This window comes from Xenopus laevis, chromosome 1L (genome assembly GCF_017654675.1).
Source record: "Xenopus laevis strain J_2021 chromosome 1L, Xenopus_laevis_v10.1, whole genome shotgun sequence".
NCBI lineage: Eukaryota > Metazoa > Chordata > Amphibia > Anura > Pipidae > Xenopus > Xenopus laevis.
Window position 1 is genome coordinate 99,291,425 of NC_054371.1, and position 16,614 is coordinate 99,308,038.

General features: G+C 36.3%; 1 protein-coding gene across 4 annotated transcripts in view; it reads right to left on the reverse strand.

Annotated features, from left to right (window-relative positions):
* The window catches only part of fbn3.L (fibrillin 3 L homeolog), a 133,830-nt gene that overhangs the window by 39,555 nt on the left and 77,661 nt on the right, over nt 1-16,614 (reverse strand). For 3 of the 4 annotated variants that reach the window (XM_041560952.1, XM_018253947.2, XM_018253949.2), the window contains 14 exons: nt 14,337-14,459; nt 13,727-14,002; nt 13,459-13,512; nt 12,886-13,011; nt 12,596-12,721; nt 11,830-11,949; nt 5,931-6,068; nt 5,760-5,810; nt 5,417-5,542; nt 3,287-3,514; nt 2,578-2,703; nt 2,192-2,320; nt 1,651-1,776; nt 1,123-1,248 (listed from right to left, as the gene is read on the reverse strand). In XM_041560952.1, the coding sequence (XP_041416886.1) occupies nt 1,123-1,248; nt 1,651-1,776; nt 2,192-2,320; nt 2,578-2,703; nt 3,287-3,514; nt 5,417-5,542; nt 5,760-5,810; nt 5,931-6,068; nt 11,830-11,949; nt 12,596-12,721; nt 12,886-13,011; nt 13,459-13,512; nt 13,727-14,002; nt 14,337-14,459 (1,875 nt within the window). The remainder of the gene's footprint in view (nt 1-1,122; nt 1,249-1,650; nt 1,777-2,191; nt 2,321-2,577; nt 2,704-3,286; nt 3,515-5,416; nt 5,543-5,759; nt 5,811-5,930; nt 6,069-11,829; nt 11,950-12,595; nt 12,722-12,885; nt 13,012-13,458; nt 13,513-13,726; nt 14,003-14,336; nt 14,460-16,614) is intronic. The other variant, XM_041560951.1, reaches the window with a different exon arrangement.

The window sequence follows — 16,614 nt, forward strand, 5'->3', positions numbered from 1 at the left end:
CAGTTTTTCTAAAATTGGAAAATGGTATTAACTTATGTGCTTAAATATAGTATGTAGTTTTGTTGCTGTATTGTAGTTCCCCTCACTAATGCTTTTTTGTTACTGCAGTTTGCAACTTAAAGGGATTTTGTCATGTCATGTTATTGTTCTTAAACCAACAATGTATTTTTTAGCTGTAATATTGGTGTGGCAGTCATCTCAGTGCATTATGCCTGATCCTGAGCTTTGAGAAGGAGTCAGCACTTCAGGACAGAACTGCTTTAAGACAGCTATTGCTTCTCCTCTTCCCATTCTATACCATGACATGAGAATAGCACCAAGCAGGAAAAAAAGAATGGGTTTTCCTGCTTTGGTACTAATCTCACATCTACCACTAGGTACCACAATTTTAGCAATGCAAACAAATCCATCAGCAGAGGTCTCAGGTAGCTGATATCTGGTTAGCTGCCCATTGTTCTGCTGATGGGCTGCTGAGGAAGGAAGGGAGGGGGTGAATCACTCCAACCTGCAGTGTAGCAGTAAAGAGTGACTAAAGTTTATCAGAGCACAAGTCGCATGACCTGAGGGCTTCTGGGAAACTGACAATATGTGTAGCCCCATGTCAAATTTTAAAATTTTATATTAAAAAACAGATTTAGTGAGGAATTCTGCTGGAGAAGCTCTATTAACTGGCGCGTTTTGAAAAAAAAATGTTTTTCCTCAACATTATCTCTTTAATCAGCAAGTAAGTGTAGATTGTATCCAAACCCTTTTGTTTAGATTTACATTTAGGATGATAGTGCATGGGGTGTATTCTTCATAAGATTAAATACTTAACAAAGACATACTAATATAGAATAATTAGTCCATTATATTATCCATGCTTACATGATTGCATATTAAATTACTTTTGTGAATTTTCTTCATCAAACTACATAGTCTGCTGGTGCTTTAATTTGTCTTTCTCTTCCTTTGATAGATTTTTGTCTTACTTGCACTTTTACGCATTTACAGAGTAGCTGTTTGAATAAAATGTAGCAAACTCTAACCTGGGATAAAGAGAAGCACTGTCTTGACTTAGTGCCTGATTTACTTTGGAATTGGCAGGGAGATTATTAATAATGTGAACTTTACATTACTTACCCACACAACCTTGCCGATCAGGAGTAGACTGGAAACCTGAGTCACATGAACACTGGTAAGTTCCAATCATATTGATGCAACGACCATTACGACAGAGATTATCACTCAAAGAGCACTCATTTATATCTATGGAAGATGAGAGGCTTATTAGTATTCATATGAGACATATACAAATCAACAATTTGGGGCCTTTTTATTATCCTGTGTAATACTAAATATGCCTGAAAAACTGTGTAAAAGTGGTGTAAAATAAACACGGAATTTATCAATCTGTGTGTTATTTTACGCCATGTGAACGTCAGATTTTACACTTTGTAAAAGTGTAAAGTTTCAGCATAAGTTGCTCAAAGAAAAAGAGCACCATTTTTATATGACGATGCCTGACGATGTGTGGCGAATTACAACACTGATTTTACACCACATAATAAATCTGCCCATTTGTCTTTAACCACTGAATAATTACAATAGGAAAAGTATTTACATATTTGTTAATAAACTAAATAGCATAAGACAGATGTCTCTTCTTACCCACACAGGCATTTCCTTCAGAAGTCAGTTCATGACCAGGTGGACAAATACATTCAAAGCTGCCATCAATATTAATGCAAGTTCCTCCTCTGCAGAGCAGTGGATCCCTTTCGCACTCATCAATATCTAAAAAAAATTATAGCTCAGATTTCCAAATAAAAGCATTTGATTTCTAACTTTCATTTCATGTTTCAATTACTTTTAAAATGTTAAAATTAATTATGGCTTACTAGAGATAAAGCAACATTTAAGTGTCTGTTTATACGGTATATTGGGCCCAATTATGAGGGGAAAAATGGTTATGAAAAGGCCCTAAAATATCTGAAGTTCTTGGTTACAATATGTGTTATCACGAGACAAGGCTCAAGCTGAAATAATATAACTAGTAATATGGACAAAAATGGTTGAAGTAAACATAAACCCACAGTATAAATAAATTTTTATGTAAAATTGGTTAATATTTCAGAAGATTTTGAAAGGGTAGCAAAGATGTTTATGAAAAGAGGTGCCCCTGTTCTAACAAAGTGTGATGGTCATTTACCCATGCAGTTCTTCATCATCATGAACCCACTCTCGTAGCCATCAAAACATTCACAGTCAAAGCTGCCAGGTGTGTTTACACAAGTACCATGTCCACACAAGTCAGGGGAAATTCTGCATTCGTCAATATCTATAGGGAGAAAAAATTAAGTTATGGAATAAACCTTTGTAAGAATAGTAGAACACATGGGCTGACACGTTAAGCAGACCTTTCTAAACTATAAAAAAAAGATTTTTTGCATCAAAGTCTATTTATGTTAACTGAATTGAGACATGCATGTTATGCATGCAAAAGTGGTCTTTATGCCAATCAGAAAAAATAAAAGGAGTTTACATTGTTTTTTTGTGCAACATTTATTATGGTTTTTACAAAAGGCATAAGCATACCTGTACAATTCCTCTCCTCGGCATCCAGTGCAAAACCACTGTCACAGATACATCTAAAACTGCCAATACTGTTCCTGCATGTTCCATGAGTGCAGAGACTATTAAACACTTTACATTCATTTACATCTGTTCAAAGGAAAACAAAAACTGCATCATTCAGACCTACATTTTTTCCAATACAAAACAAAGTTTAATCTTTCATGCCAGAGGTATCCAAATGAATGTACCTAATACCTTATTTGGCTGTGTCTTTAAAACGATAACTTCAACCTGGTGACTTATACTTCTTGAAAAAGGTTCCTAGACTAGAACCCTACTGTATGTAAGGTTGAACTTGATGGACTTTCATCTTTTTTCATGCCAAATTAACTATTTAACTATTATTTTTTCCCACAGTTGGAGCACCAACCCGGGGGAACTTGCATTAACTTGTTGTAGGGATTGACATATTGACACCCCCACTGTGAATCTGTCTTTTTCTGTCTCTTCCAGGAAAATAAATACTTCTCACGATTTTAGCCAACAAAATTATTTTTTATTTTAAAATAATCCAAGTTCTACTTAAATCTAGTATATACTAGTGAATTTGACAATGAATACTTTTTTCAGTATCTAGTGCAAGTACAAATACATGTAACTAGAAACAGTTTAGCATTCTGTAAAAGCTGAAAAGATCTCAACAGAATGGATAAGCACAGGGGGTAGCTACCTTTATAGAAGGGACGGCCTGAAAGAACATCTCCTCTGTTTGCAAAACCAGGTCCTCTTGGGCAGAGTGTTTTAAACTCATCACTGGCAGGTTTGGGACATTCTTCACAGTCAATGCCCCAGGCAGCCCCAACAGAGCAGCAGCACATGTCCATCCGGTATTTACCAGGCAGTTGGGTTGTACATTCATCTTCATCCCATTTCATATAGCACTGCTCTACACGAACATCTAAAAAAGTGCAATAATAAACAACTTTAAATCTGTTGTATATTGCAGGTATGTGCCAAGTCTAGTTTTTGGTGGCATCTGAATACAAAATACTTCAGAAAAGATTTAACCAGGCAACAAACTAAATCAAAGCCCTCGGAATATTAAAAGTTTAACATATTTTACAAAACATCATCTGTGCATATATAATTGTTGACTAGTTAATTAATGATTTAAAGCTAATTGCTAGTGATGGGCAAATTTTTTTCGCAAGTCATGGTTTGCGACAAAATTCCGCATTTCACCATCTGCAATTTTCTTTGTGAAACTGCAGCAAAAATTTGCAGCTGAAAAATCTGCAGCACAAAAAAGTCATTGGGGCAAATTTACTTAGCTCCAAAGTTGCGCCAGCGACGGCTTCGTTCACATCGCAACACTTCGCCAGGTGTAGATTCGCCAGGGCAGCACAAATTCACTAAAATCCCAAGTTGCGTCCAGGGAGCAGAAAAGGTAGCGAAGTTGCGCTAGCGTTAATTCGTCAAGCAAAGCGAAGTTACACTAACGATGCCTAATTTGCATACGGCGCCAAGTTAAAGTACAAAGGACGTATATGCTGCAGCAAATACATTACACTACACAAGCCCGGGAAACCTTAATAAAATAAAATAGAGGTGTTATATTGCCCTACACATGTGCCCACTGTATAGTTTAGGTGCCATATGTTAGGAAATGAAATCGTAAAAAAATTACGATCTTTTTCAGCCCATCACCCTGAAAAAAGTTCAACTATTTTTAGAGAAACTCCTATCTACTCTATTGCACTTTGACTAGTCTGAGCTGGCAAAGTAAAGTGTGGCGCAAGACATAACGTTCAGTAAAATTTGCAACTTATTGAATTATTGTAGTTACGTCCCTTCGCCAGAGCGCAACTTCGTCTGGCGTAAGGGTGCAAAGTACCACTACAGTCTGTCAACTTCAATAGTGAATTTACACCAGGGACTGTTAGTAGCGAAGTGCCAAAATGACATCACGGTGGCGAATTTTCTCTACCATTACCCACTTTGCCCTTTAGTAAATTTGGCCCATAGAGACAAAAATGTCACACAGACAAAAAAGGTGCCATAATAAAAAAAGCCCATTGACTTTAATGCATTTGAACAAAAAAGTCGCCATAAGAAAAAAGCCCATTAACTTTAATGCATTTAGACAAAAAAGTCGCAGAGACAAAAAAATTGGCATAAGAAAAACCCTTATTTGTATAAAATTGTCGCATATAAAACAAAATTTGATGCCCATTGACTTCAAAGAAAAGAAAAAAAGAAGCTTGCCACTTAAAACCTTCCCTGATTGTAAGGGAGGAACTCCATGGACAATTTTAGAGCGATCCAACGCACTGTGCAAAACGCAGGTGTCAAATTGGATGCAACGGAAATAAGGTAAGTGAATGCAATGTCGGATGGTGATGCAGCATTGATCCGACACCACACAACTGTCGGAAGAAGACAGTTCAGTCGTGTTGCGTCAGATCAACTCTGCAAATTCATCCGGCATTTCCATTACTTAACTTATTTCTGTCGCATCCGACGTGACGCCTGCGTTTTTGCGCATCGCGTCGGATAGTATGGAAATTGTCCATGAAGTTCCTCCCTAAATCTAAAAACAATGCAAAAAGATCTCTTTGGTATTCTTACTGCTGCATTGCCTGAACCTGAGCTACGTTGCTACAACTAGTGTTCAGATTAACTTTGACTTAATACTAAGAATTTGTTCAAATCAAAGCTTTGTTAAAAGTGTGGTGATTCAGTTATTCAGTTGAATTATCAACCAAATTCTTTATTTGTATGGCTAATACCAATGTTGGCACATTTTTTGCATTTGCTTCATATTTATCAGCGACTCCATAGAATTGTATTTCTCTCTTACCCACACAGTTTCTGCCAGACCCATCCAGTGTAAGACCTTCTGGACACTCGCATTTAAAAGAACCAGCAGTATTCACACAACGTCCATTTGGACACACTCCAGGGAAGACCTCACACTCGTTTACATCTAGGAAAGCAAATGGGATGCAAAAACATTCTTAATGTGTCATGTTATATTCATAACATATCAGTGACTCTTAAGCTCAAAAAGTTATTTTTAAATGTTATGCCAGATATATATTATGTAGTGATATTGCAATGTGATTGATTTTGGATTGTGTACATTTTGTATTAAGTAGAATTTACAGGTGCACATATAAAATATTGGTTAAAAGTAAGTTTACCTTCACACGCAACTCCCTTTTTCCTGGAATACCCCCTTGGGCATGCTGGATCTACACAAAATATACTTTTATTATAATACAAACAAAGGTGTGACATTTGATGACTTGAAATAGTCAAAATAGTTAATGGACATAGTTCTAAATTTGCATTGTTCATTTGCAGTAACTCACCAATCTCACAGCGTTCACAGGGACTACCCCAGGCAGCTCCCAAGGTAGCACAACACTCTGACTTCAATGTAGCCCCATTAATGTTGACCTCACAACGGCCATCCTGTATATTTAGCCAGCAAGTTCCCTTCATACTATCTGCAGGGTTAATCAAAAGGCTATATCAGGACAACAGAGTAACAATGTTTAATTTGAATTAGTACAGGTATATGATCCATTATCAAGAATTTTTGAGACTTGGGTTTTTTTCAAATAAGGATCTTTTGGTAAGTCATTTAAACATAATATAAGAAAACAGAAGTTTGTTTCCACCAATATTGATGTATGCAGCCTTGTCAAGATCAAGTACATTATAGTTTCATATTATTATAGAGAAAAAGGAAATCATTTTCAAAAATTACGATTATTTGCTTAAAATTTATTCAATGAAAGATGGCCTTTCTGTATTCAGAACTTTCTGGATAAGTGAGCCCATGTCTGTATATAAACCTAGAATGAAGGTATAATGCTCAATTTATAAATAAATAAATTGATGTTATATAAACTTTAATGTGAGATCAAAGACTGAAATGTCAATCTCACATTAAAGTTCCACTAGTGATGTGTTATACTTAGCGGGCGATAAATCAAAATATGAATTTATTCTTATGGAATTTGTAGAGGTGATTATCAAATGAGGCACTCTGACTTTCACCCATTGAAAAATATGCCTTTAAGACTGAAAATAGAGTTGGCGGGATTTTACTATGGTGAGTTCTAATTGCGTGCGTGTGTGCGTGTATATGCCAATATGAACCGAAACGTTAGACACAAGTGATTTGTAAAATAAAAACATTGTGTTGTTTTAAATTTGTTGCTCGAGAGTGCTAGTCCTTACCAAATAAATGCATTTTTAATTGACCATGCATCTTGACAGATTGTATCCAAATGCGTAATATTTTAAAAATTATGTTTGCATCAGATTCTTTAAGATAACCCTAGAGCTTCCCCCACCTTTCACCTTTTTCCTTGGGGTACAACCTATACAGTCGTGATGGTTTGCACCTCAATGGTAGGGGGTCCACGGTGCTAGGGGAAAGAATGGCTAAGAGGTTGGAGTAGTGTTTAAACTAGGCAAAGGGGGAGGGAGGTTGGAATAAAGAATTTTGGAGAAGCTAGGGTAGACGGGGCAGTGGGGTTAGTAAGGGGTCATAGGGGAGGAGTGAGGGGGGCATACAGTTTACCAGCTAAGGAGGTCCCTCTGTTACAAGGAAAACAGAATAATACTAACTTAACATATAATTCTACACTAAGTAATGCAAGTTTCAAAAGTAAAAGTAGTAACCTACACTGTATGCTGGCAAATGCACGTTGCAAGTTTGTCAGGTAAAATTGGAGTCCTAGAATTAATTGAATGCTCTAAAAATTATGATATAATTGGTATCACTAAGACCTGGTGGGATGAAACATGTAACTGGATTGTGAATTTAAATGGTTACACCCTTTTTAGGAGGGACAGAGGGATTAAAAAGGGTGGAGTGTGTTTGTATGTAAAGCCTAAATTAAAGCCATGCGCTAAAGAAATAACTTGCACTGGCAATAGCTGGCACTGGTGAGGGTGTAGAATCACTCTGGGTAGAGATTTTGTCTGGGCAAAAGGTAACAAAAAGAATTATCATTGGTGTATGCTATAAACCACCTCGTATAAGTGTCGAGTATGAAGCCCAGCTACTCTAGCAGATACAAGAGGCTTCACAGCTGGGTCAAGTTGTTGCTATGGATGACTTCAATTATCCAGACATTGACTGGGGTAATGGGGTTGCTAAGTCAGAAAAAGCTAGTAGGTTTGTAAATATGCTGAATATGCTCGTTCAAGAACCTACTAGGAATAAAGCTCTTTTGTACCTTGTAATAACTAATAATACTGAACTCATTTCTAACATTTGTGTGGGTGAGCATTTAGGGAATAGTGATCATAACATGGTCTCCTTTGAGATTCTGTTGCAGAAGCAATTCTATAAGGGAGTAACTAAAACACTAAATTTCAGACGTGCAAACTTTGATAATATAAGGGCATCTCTGCAACATATTAAGTGGGAAATGCTTTTCACAGGGTTAAACACAGAACAAAAATGGGAAGTCTTTAAAATGCTGCTTAATAAATATACTTGTCAGTACAGTATGTTCCACTTGTAAGCAAGGAATGTCGTTGCAAAGCAAAACCTTTTTGGTTTAATAGAAGCGTTGATGTTGAGGTGGGGAAGAAAAGACATGCTTTTAAGGCTTTCAAGTTAGCTGGGACAGCCGAATCATTTATAAGGTACAAGGAGGCCAATAAATCATGCAGCTATAAGAAGAAGCTATAAGGCAAGCTAAAATTGCTATAGAAAAGGATATTGCAGCAAGCTGTAAAAAAAATTATTATTTTTTAAATATGTTAATAGTAAAAAAATTAAGCAGGAAGGGGTGGGACCCTTACTATCAGAGGGGGGTCAGCTGGTTGATGAAAACAAAATAAAAGCACAGATTCTGAACTCATATTTTTCATCTGTCTACACAAATGAGGAACCAATAAGTGAAGGTTTCCTTCTTAATAGTCCCAATTCTAGTAATACAACTAATGATGCATGGTTTACACATGAAGAAATTCAAAAGAGACTAGAACATGTTAAGATTAACAAAGGTCCGGGGCCAGATGGTATTCATCCCAGGTTAATTAGTGAGCTTAGCTCTGTGATTGCCAAACCTCTTTACTTAATTTTTCAGGATTCATTGAGATCTGGCTTAGTGCCGAGAGACTGGCGAATTGCTAATGTGGTGCCTCTATTCAAAAAAGGATCCCGTTCTCTGCCTCAAAACTATAGGCCAGTTAGTCTGACGTCAGTGGTAGGAAAGCTTTTCAAAGGGTTAATAAAGGATAAGATACTGGACTTCATAGCAAATCAAATACTAAGAGTTTGTGCCAGCATGGTTTAATGCGTAATAGATCTTGCCAGACTAACTTAATTTCTTTTTATGAGAAGGTAAGTAGAGACCTCGATTCTGGGATGGCAGTGGATGTGATTTACTTAGACTTTGCTAAAGCATTTGATACAGTGCCACACAAAAGGTTACTGGTTAAATTAAGGAATGTTGGCCTGGAACATTGTATTTGTACCTGGATAGAGAACTGGCTAAACGATAGAATACAAAGAGTGGTGGTAAATGGAACATTTTCTAATTGGACCAGTGTTGTTAGTGGAGTACCACAGGGCTCTGTACTAGGTCCCTTGCTTTTCAACTTGTTTATTAATGACCTGGAGGTGGGCATTGAAAGTACTGTTTCTATTTTTGCAGATGATATGCACAGTGATTTGTCTAAATTGGAAAACTGGGCAGCAAACTGGAAAATGAGGTTCAATGTTTATAAATGCAAGGTTATGCACTTTGGCAAAAATAATATAAATGCAAGTTATACACTAAATGGCAGTGTGTTGGGAGTTTCCTTAAATGAGAAGGATCTAGGGGTCTTTGTAAATAACAAGTTGACTAATTCTGGGCAGTGTCATTCTGTGGCTACTAAAGCAAATAAAGTTCTGTCTTGCATAAAAAAGGGCACTAACTCAAGGGATGAAAACATAATTATGCCTCTTCATAGGTCCCTGGTAAGGCCTCATCTGGAGTATGCAGTGCAGTTTTGGACTCCAGTCCTAAAGAGGGATATAAATGAGCTGGAGAGAGTGCAGAGACGTGTAACTAAATTGGTGAGAGGGATGGAAGACTTAAATTATGAGGGTAGACTGTCAAGGTTGGGGCTATTTTCTCTGGAAAAAAAGGTGCTTGCGAGGGGACATGATTACACTGTACAAGTACATTAGAGGACATTATAGACAAATAGCAGGGGACCTTTTTACCCATAAAGTGGATCACCGTACCAGAGGCCACCCCTTTAGACTAGAAGAAAAGAACTTTCATTTGAAGCAACGTAGGGGGTTCTTCACAGTCAGGACAGTGAGGTTGTGGAATGCACTGCCGAGTGATGTTGTGATGGCTGATTCAGTTAATGCCTTTAAGAATGGCTTGGATGGTTTTTTGGACAGGCATAATATCAAAGGCTATTGTGATACTAAGCTCTATAGTTAGTATAGGTATGGGTATATAGAATTGAATTAAAAGTAGAGAGGGGTGTGTGTATGGATGCTGGGTTTTCATTTGGAGGGGTTGAACTTGATGGTCTTTTTTCAACCCAATTTAACTATGTAACTAACTATGTAACCTCCATGTTTCCCCTTGGTGAGTTGATGCACTTGCATGCTACACATCCAGTCTGGTTAACACTTGGAACCAAAACACGCAAGTGCGAAAAGCATGTTTGAATGCAAATACCATAATAAATGGTGTTACATTGGGCAATGACTGTGTCCATTTTAGAGTGACCCATTACGTGTCTTAAAGCAGTTAATAGGAATAAAGAAGGAATTAGAAACAAAAGGAACAGAATGTAACTCCATAAAAATGGAGATTGGTTACAGTGAAATATGAAAAAGCAAATGTGCCGAATCATTTATTTTTCTCAATAGAGGATTACAGCTACAGGTGCTATAGGACTGACTGTAAACATATATGTAGCCCAGTTTAAACAAGTTGTCAATGGCTAATACAAGTTATTTAAATGGTTTATCAAAGTTAATGTGTGGGCTGGGAGCTGGGAGGCTGACGGAATACAAGAGTTAATTTTTAGCGAGGCCACTTTTTATGCTTATCTAAGATTTCCTATGGTACCAGTAGAGGGAAGCTAATGTAATTTCAGTATTGTAAAAGGAATTATGATCTCAACCTGGCAATTATACACTTGTAAGTTTGCTGCAGGCAAGTTATTTGAAAACGTGTTAAGGGATTTTATTCAAGATTAAATTCTGGAGAATTACATTACATTTCAGAATGGATTTATGAAAGATATGCCATGTCAAATTTAATGTAATTACATTACATAAGGGAAGTAGGAGCTTGGACAGTGCAGTTAAGTAGATGATATACTTGGGTTTTGCCAAAGCTTTTGACATAGTGCAGCATAAACATTTACTTTTACTTTTACTAAGGTCTGTGGGCTTTGTAATGCTGTTTGCACATGGATAGACAAACTGGCTGAAAGATTAGGTAGCTATGGTGGCTTTATATGATACATTCTGTATATGGAGAAGGGTTCTGCAGGATTATGGATTGGGTTGGGTACCCTTTTATTAAATTTTTTGATTAATGACTTGGGATGGGCTATGTAAGTAATGTATCTATGATTGAAAATGACACAACACTATGCAGACCAATTCATTTTATGTAGGATGTGGCAGACTTGCAGGGGGATCTGTACAAACTAGCAATCTGGGCAGCTGAGACATGAGATGTTATCTCATGGCCTCCAGGCAGAAACATCACTGGCTGTGAGAAATTATAAGAGGAAACCCTTAGGGGCATATTTATCAAGGGTCGAATTTCAAATTGAAAAAACTTTGAAATTTGAATTCAAAAAGATCAACCGAAATTAAGTCAATGTTTTTTTTTTGGTCGAATAGGTCCGAATCGCTTGAATCGAAGGAACAGCGCATTCGATCAAATTCAATTCGAAGTTTTTCCCAAAAAAACTGATTTTTCAAAGTCTACCAATTGACTCCAAATAGGTTCTAGGAGGTCCCATAGACTAAAACAGCAATTCGGCAGGTTTTAGATGGTCAAAGTCTAAACAGTACAGTACATATTTGACAGTACATATTCGAATTTTCGAATTTTTTCATATTCGAATCTAATTTGGACTATTCCCTAGTCGAAGTACACAACAAATAGCTCGAAATTCGAATTTTTTTCATTAGAAAATTCACCTCGACCTTTGATAAATCTGCCCCATATTGTTGTTCAGTAAAACCGTTAACTACAATCAACTGCTCACCGACACAAATAGTTCCTGTTGGATCCAGTTTGCTTCCAAATGAGCACTCGCAGACAAATGATCCTGCATTATTTCGACACACACCATTAACACAAGGGTTTGAGGCACACTCGTTGATATCTAAAAAAGGATGGAAATAGGTTAATCAGTATTCATTAGTATACAGGAGAAAGTATTACTTACTTCTCTTTTTTTGTTTGAGGGTTTTTTTTTTAACTCATATAAATAGAGAGAGGGCAGAACGTAACTAGGTTAATGAGCAATTACTATGTAAATTCACCTACATATGGAGATTGGTTTTGACATTACAAAATTTCAAAGTGTGCACAATGGCACACCATCACAGGATTCATTTAATTGGAAAATGTGTGATGGGTGAAATGTCCACATAAGATTAACAGAATCTGCCATACAGCATGTATGGATTTTTTCGGGCTGAATAAACTTACAGACATATGAGAATGCTGTTTTTCTAGGGTGAGAATGATCAGCATTCAATATTATTAAGAAAATTAGGAACATACAGTAGTATGTATATTATGTATATATCTCACATTCTAATTTTCCTCGAGATTAATATTTTGGATAAATCCCAGCATACATAAATGAGTGTTGATTGCTCTGTATTACAGTTTTCAGAATTTGCCAGAAAGCAAACATTGATTTTTTTTGGCTGAATAAACTTAATGACAAATAGGAGTGCTGTTTTTAGTGTAAGAATGATCAACATTAAATTGTATAAGCAGCAACATATCTCACATCTCACCTTCACAGGTCTCTGACTCAAGTCTGAAGACGTAACCTTTAGGACAGGTGCAGGTATAGCTGCCAGGAGTGTTACGGCACAGGCCGTTATCACAAAGCAGGCGGTTGACAGCACACTCATCAACATCTGCCGGAATGAGTTATAGTTTAAAATGCTGGCCTTTAAGCACGTTATATCAGTCTTCATATTGCTTAATTGCATCAATTTCACGCTATAAATTGCTACTCAGAAAGATGTAAGGAATGCTAATGTTTACTCCTGAATACTAGACCAACCAATATTTAACTCACCCACACAGTTCTTTCCACTAGCATCTGATTCATAGCCCAGATTGCATATACAGCGATAACTGCCACGCAGGTTCTCACATATACCATTGGGGCAGATCTCAGAGTTTAGGGCACATTCATTAATATCTGGATTAGAAAAAAATTAGGTAAGAAGATTTTTCAGGTTAAAAAAATTGATACAAGAAATTCCATCATAGCCACCTTAATATGACATGAAAACTTTAATATGTATTTTATAATGTACAGTATAAAAGCAGTAAAAAATCTTTTGGCAAGCTGCTCATAGTATAAAACATGCTCAAAGTTTATATGAATTAACACAAGTGGAATTCCAGTTTTTGTTTCAATAATGTACAAGATACAGACCTTTCTGTGAAGACACATACTATAAATTCTTAAACTGTGTTTTTGATATAAGTTGTGCTTTCATCTCATTTAACAGTAACCAAAAATAACTCTATAAGTCACCCAGCTCAGGAAAGTAAAATGCAGTCTTTTAATAGAACATCTTGAAAATGTATAAAGTGTCTGGAGGTTTTGAAGACCCATAACATGGTTCTGGGTTAAACTTACCTCTACCATCTGCTGTGATGCCAATGCCACTGCTACAAAGAGCCTGGAATTCAGCTACGAATACAAACAGAAATGTACTTTAGAATACCTGAATAGCATTTTTCTCCATGCAACAATTTTTGACAGTTTGCACGATGTTCTGGTAATATATGGGATACATTAATTCATGTCTTTATTTACAAAAAAAAAATTATCAACTAAAACAATGACAGCTAAAATGGTGTTATACTAATAGAAAATACTGCATAATTCCTTTAAGAGAACTTACCAGAGTTTTTTGCTGGACAAGGCTGGCAGGGCTCACCAAATCCATGATCAGGACTGGCACAGCAACATTCAGACTTTGTGACAGCTCCAGGAAAAGGACGAGCACAAGTACCCTTTTTGATAGCACCATAACAGGTGCTGCGCATGTGAGTATCAACACAGACCCTTCCATCTATGCCAATGGTTAGGCCACCAAGACATTCACAACGGAAAGAGCCTTCGGTATTGATGCAGCGCCCATTCATGCAGATGCCTGGGGTCTGGCATTCATCCACGTCTGAAAAAATAGACAAGCATTGCTTTTGTTTTTCTGAAAGCTTAATAAAACCTTTTACAATTCTGGCGTTCACAGTGCATCTTTAAAATTTTATATATATATATATATATATATATATATATATATATATATATATATATATATATATATATAGAGAGAGAGAGAGATAGAGAGAGAGATAGAGAGAGAGAGAGACAGAGAGAGAGAGAGAGAGAGAGAGAGTCTAATAAACGCCATATTTTCTAATGTGCAATAGCAAAATTATAAAGTACAAAAAAGAGACTATAATTCTTCAGTGTGCATATATGGTAGCACTAAAACATTGCAAACTCACCAACACAGTAGCGTCCATTTGGTGCCAGCACAAATCCTGGTTTACAAATACATTTAAAACTGCCATCCTCGTTGATACACATTCCATTAAGACACATGTTTGTAGTTGCACATTCATCATGATCTAGGGAACGAATCACAAGGTATATAGAAAAAAACTACACATTCTGTGTTTTTTTTCTGTTTATTACTTCTATGTTACAAACCTGAATTCCATCTCTTTAGGAGGCAATACATTTGCCAGTCTTGAGAAACAAATTACATTTTGGATTAATTGATATCTGGGATCCCAGTAATACTTGCTTTGTCAAAATTATATACAAATGGAATTGGATAAGGAATTAAATAAGATACATTTATAAGAGAACTGGGAAAAAAGAGAGTCTTTTGTGGTAATGTATTCAATTTATTTGGATTGGCTTGCCAACTGAAAAAACAGGGGTAATACATTTTGGTAAGGCCCAAGAAAGATCTTTATTTGTAACATGGTAAAAGAGTTTGCCCAATGGCAAGGGGTTTAAATACTGTTTTTTTTTTACTTTTTTACAAGCATTAGGTCAATTATGTAATTCACCAAATTTGTGTAGGTAACAAAACAAGGATATCATGCAAAACGTCAGCAGATGTATTCAGACTGCCTTTTGAGATCTTACATTAGTTGTAGACCCACCTTGGCTCAAAGCAGAATTGCACATGAAAACATGCCTTCCTGTGATAGTAAATTCCACCCAGATCAAAGACTGGACTTGAGACTGCACTGGCTCCCCATTGGGACAAGACTCACAGTTATAGAGCACTAAGTGTATTTTTTTCTGCCATTTTAATTGGTCTGTATATCAGATATGAACACATTTATACTGATCTGCAGCTAATCTATCTACAAAGACATTTTTAGTTTGTTGGAGGGTTGCACAAGACATGGCATTATTGTATATTAGGCAGAATGCTTCAACAGCTACCAACTTCGAGTTATCTAATAAAGTAAACAAAGTCATAAGACATAATGAAAATAAAAAGACTGCTAGTTTAGGTAAAGTAATGATAATGGGGGATTTTAATTACCCAGATATTGACTGGAGCAACAGTACTGCTAGATCAGTTAATGGGAACAACTTTATAAACTTATTGCACGACAATTTTTTAGCATAGGTTGTTGAGGAGCCTACCAGAAAAAATGCTATTCTTGATTTAGTGATCTCAAATGATCCAGAACTTATAGCAAATATGCAAGTAATAGTGACCATAATGTTATATCATTTAATGTCTGGTGCAAAAAACAAAAATATACTGGGACAACAAAAAACATGAATTTTGGAAAAGCTAATTTTAGTGCCTTGAGGGCTGCCCTACAGAGCAATAAGTTTTAAGTTGGAGCAATGAGTTTTCAGCTAGAAACACAGAACTGAAATGGTTGTCCTTTAAAATGATATTAAATCATTACTGTTCTCAATTTATTCCCTTAAGGACTAAACATAGAAGCTCTAAGAATCATCCTGTGTGGCTTAATACAGAAGTAAAGAAGTTAATGGGAAAGAAGAGAAAGGCATTTAAAAACTACAAATCTATAGGGACAGAAGCTGCATTTAATGAATATAAACACTGTAATAAATGTTGTAAATCAGCAATCCGGAAGGCTAAGAAAAGAAATGAAGAGTTAATTGTGGTGGAGGTGAAAACTAACCCTAAAAAGTTTTTTAAATAGATTAATAGTAAAAAAATGCAGGTTGAGAGTGTTGCTCCATTAAATAATGGTACCAGTATGGTTGTAACAGATACAGAAAAGGCAAATGTGTTAAATCAGTTATTTACTTTAGTGTATACAATAGAGGAGTCTGGGTTCACAGGCTCACTTTATAACTGCACGAATGGTTCAGCTCAATCTAGTCAGTGGCTGACTCAGGATATGATTCAAAAAGCTTTAATACAAATTAATGTAAACAAGGCTCCAGGGCCTGATGGCATACACCCCTGGGTTCTAAGAGAGCTTATTTCAGTTTTAGACCAGCCCTTATTTCAGATTTTCTCAGAGTCACTGTCATCTGGTATGGTGCCTATGGATTGGAGAAAAGCTGATGTTATTCCAATATTTAAAAAGGGATTACGATCTCAGCCTGGCAATTATAGGCCAGTAAGCTTGACATCTGTGGTGGGCAAATTATTTGAAGGCTTGTTAAGGGATCACATTCAAAATTTTGTCCTAATGAATGGCATTATGAACAACAATCAGCATGGCTTTATGAAGGATAGGTCATGTCAGACAAATTTGATTGCATTTTATG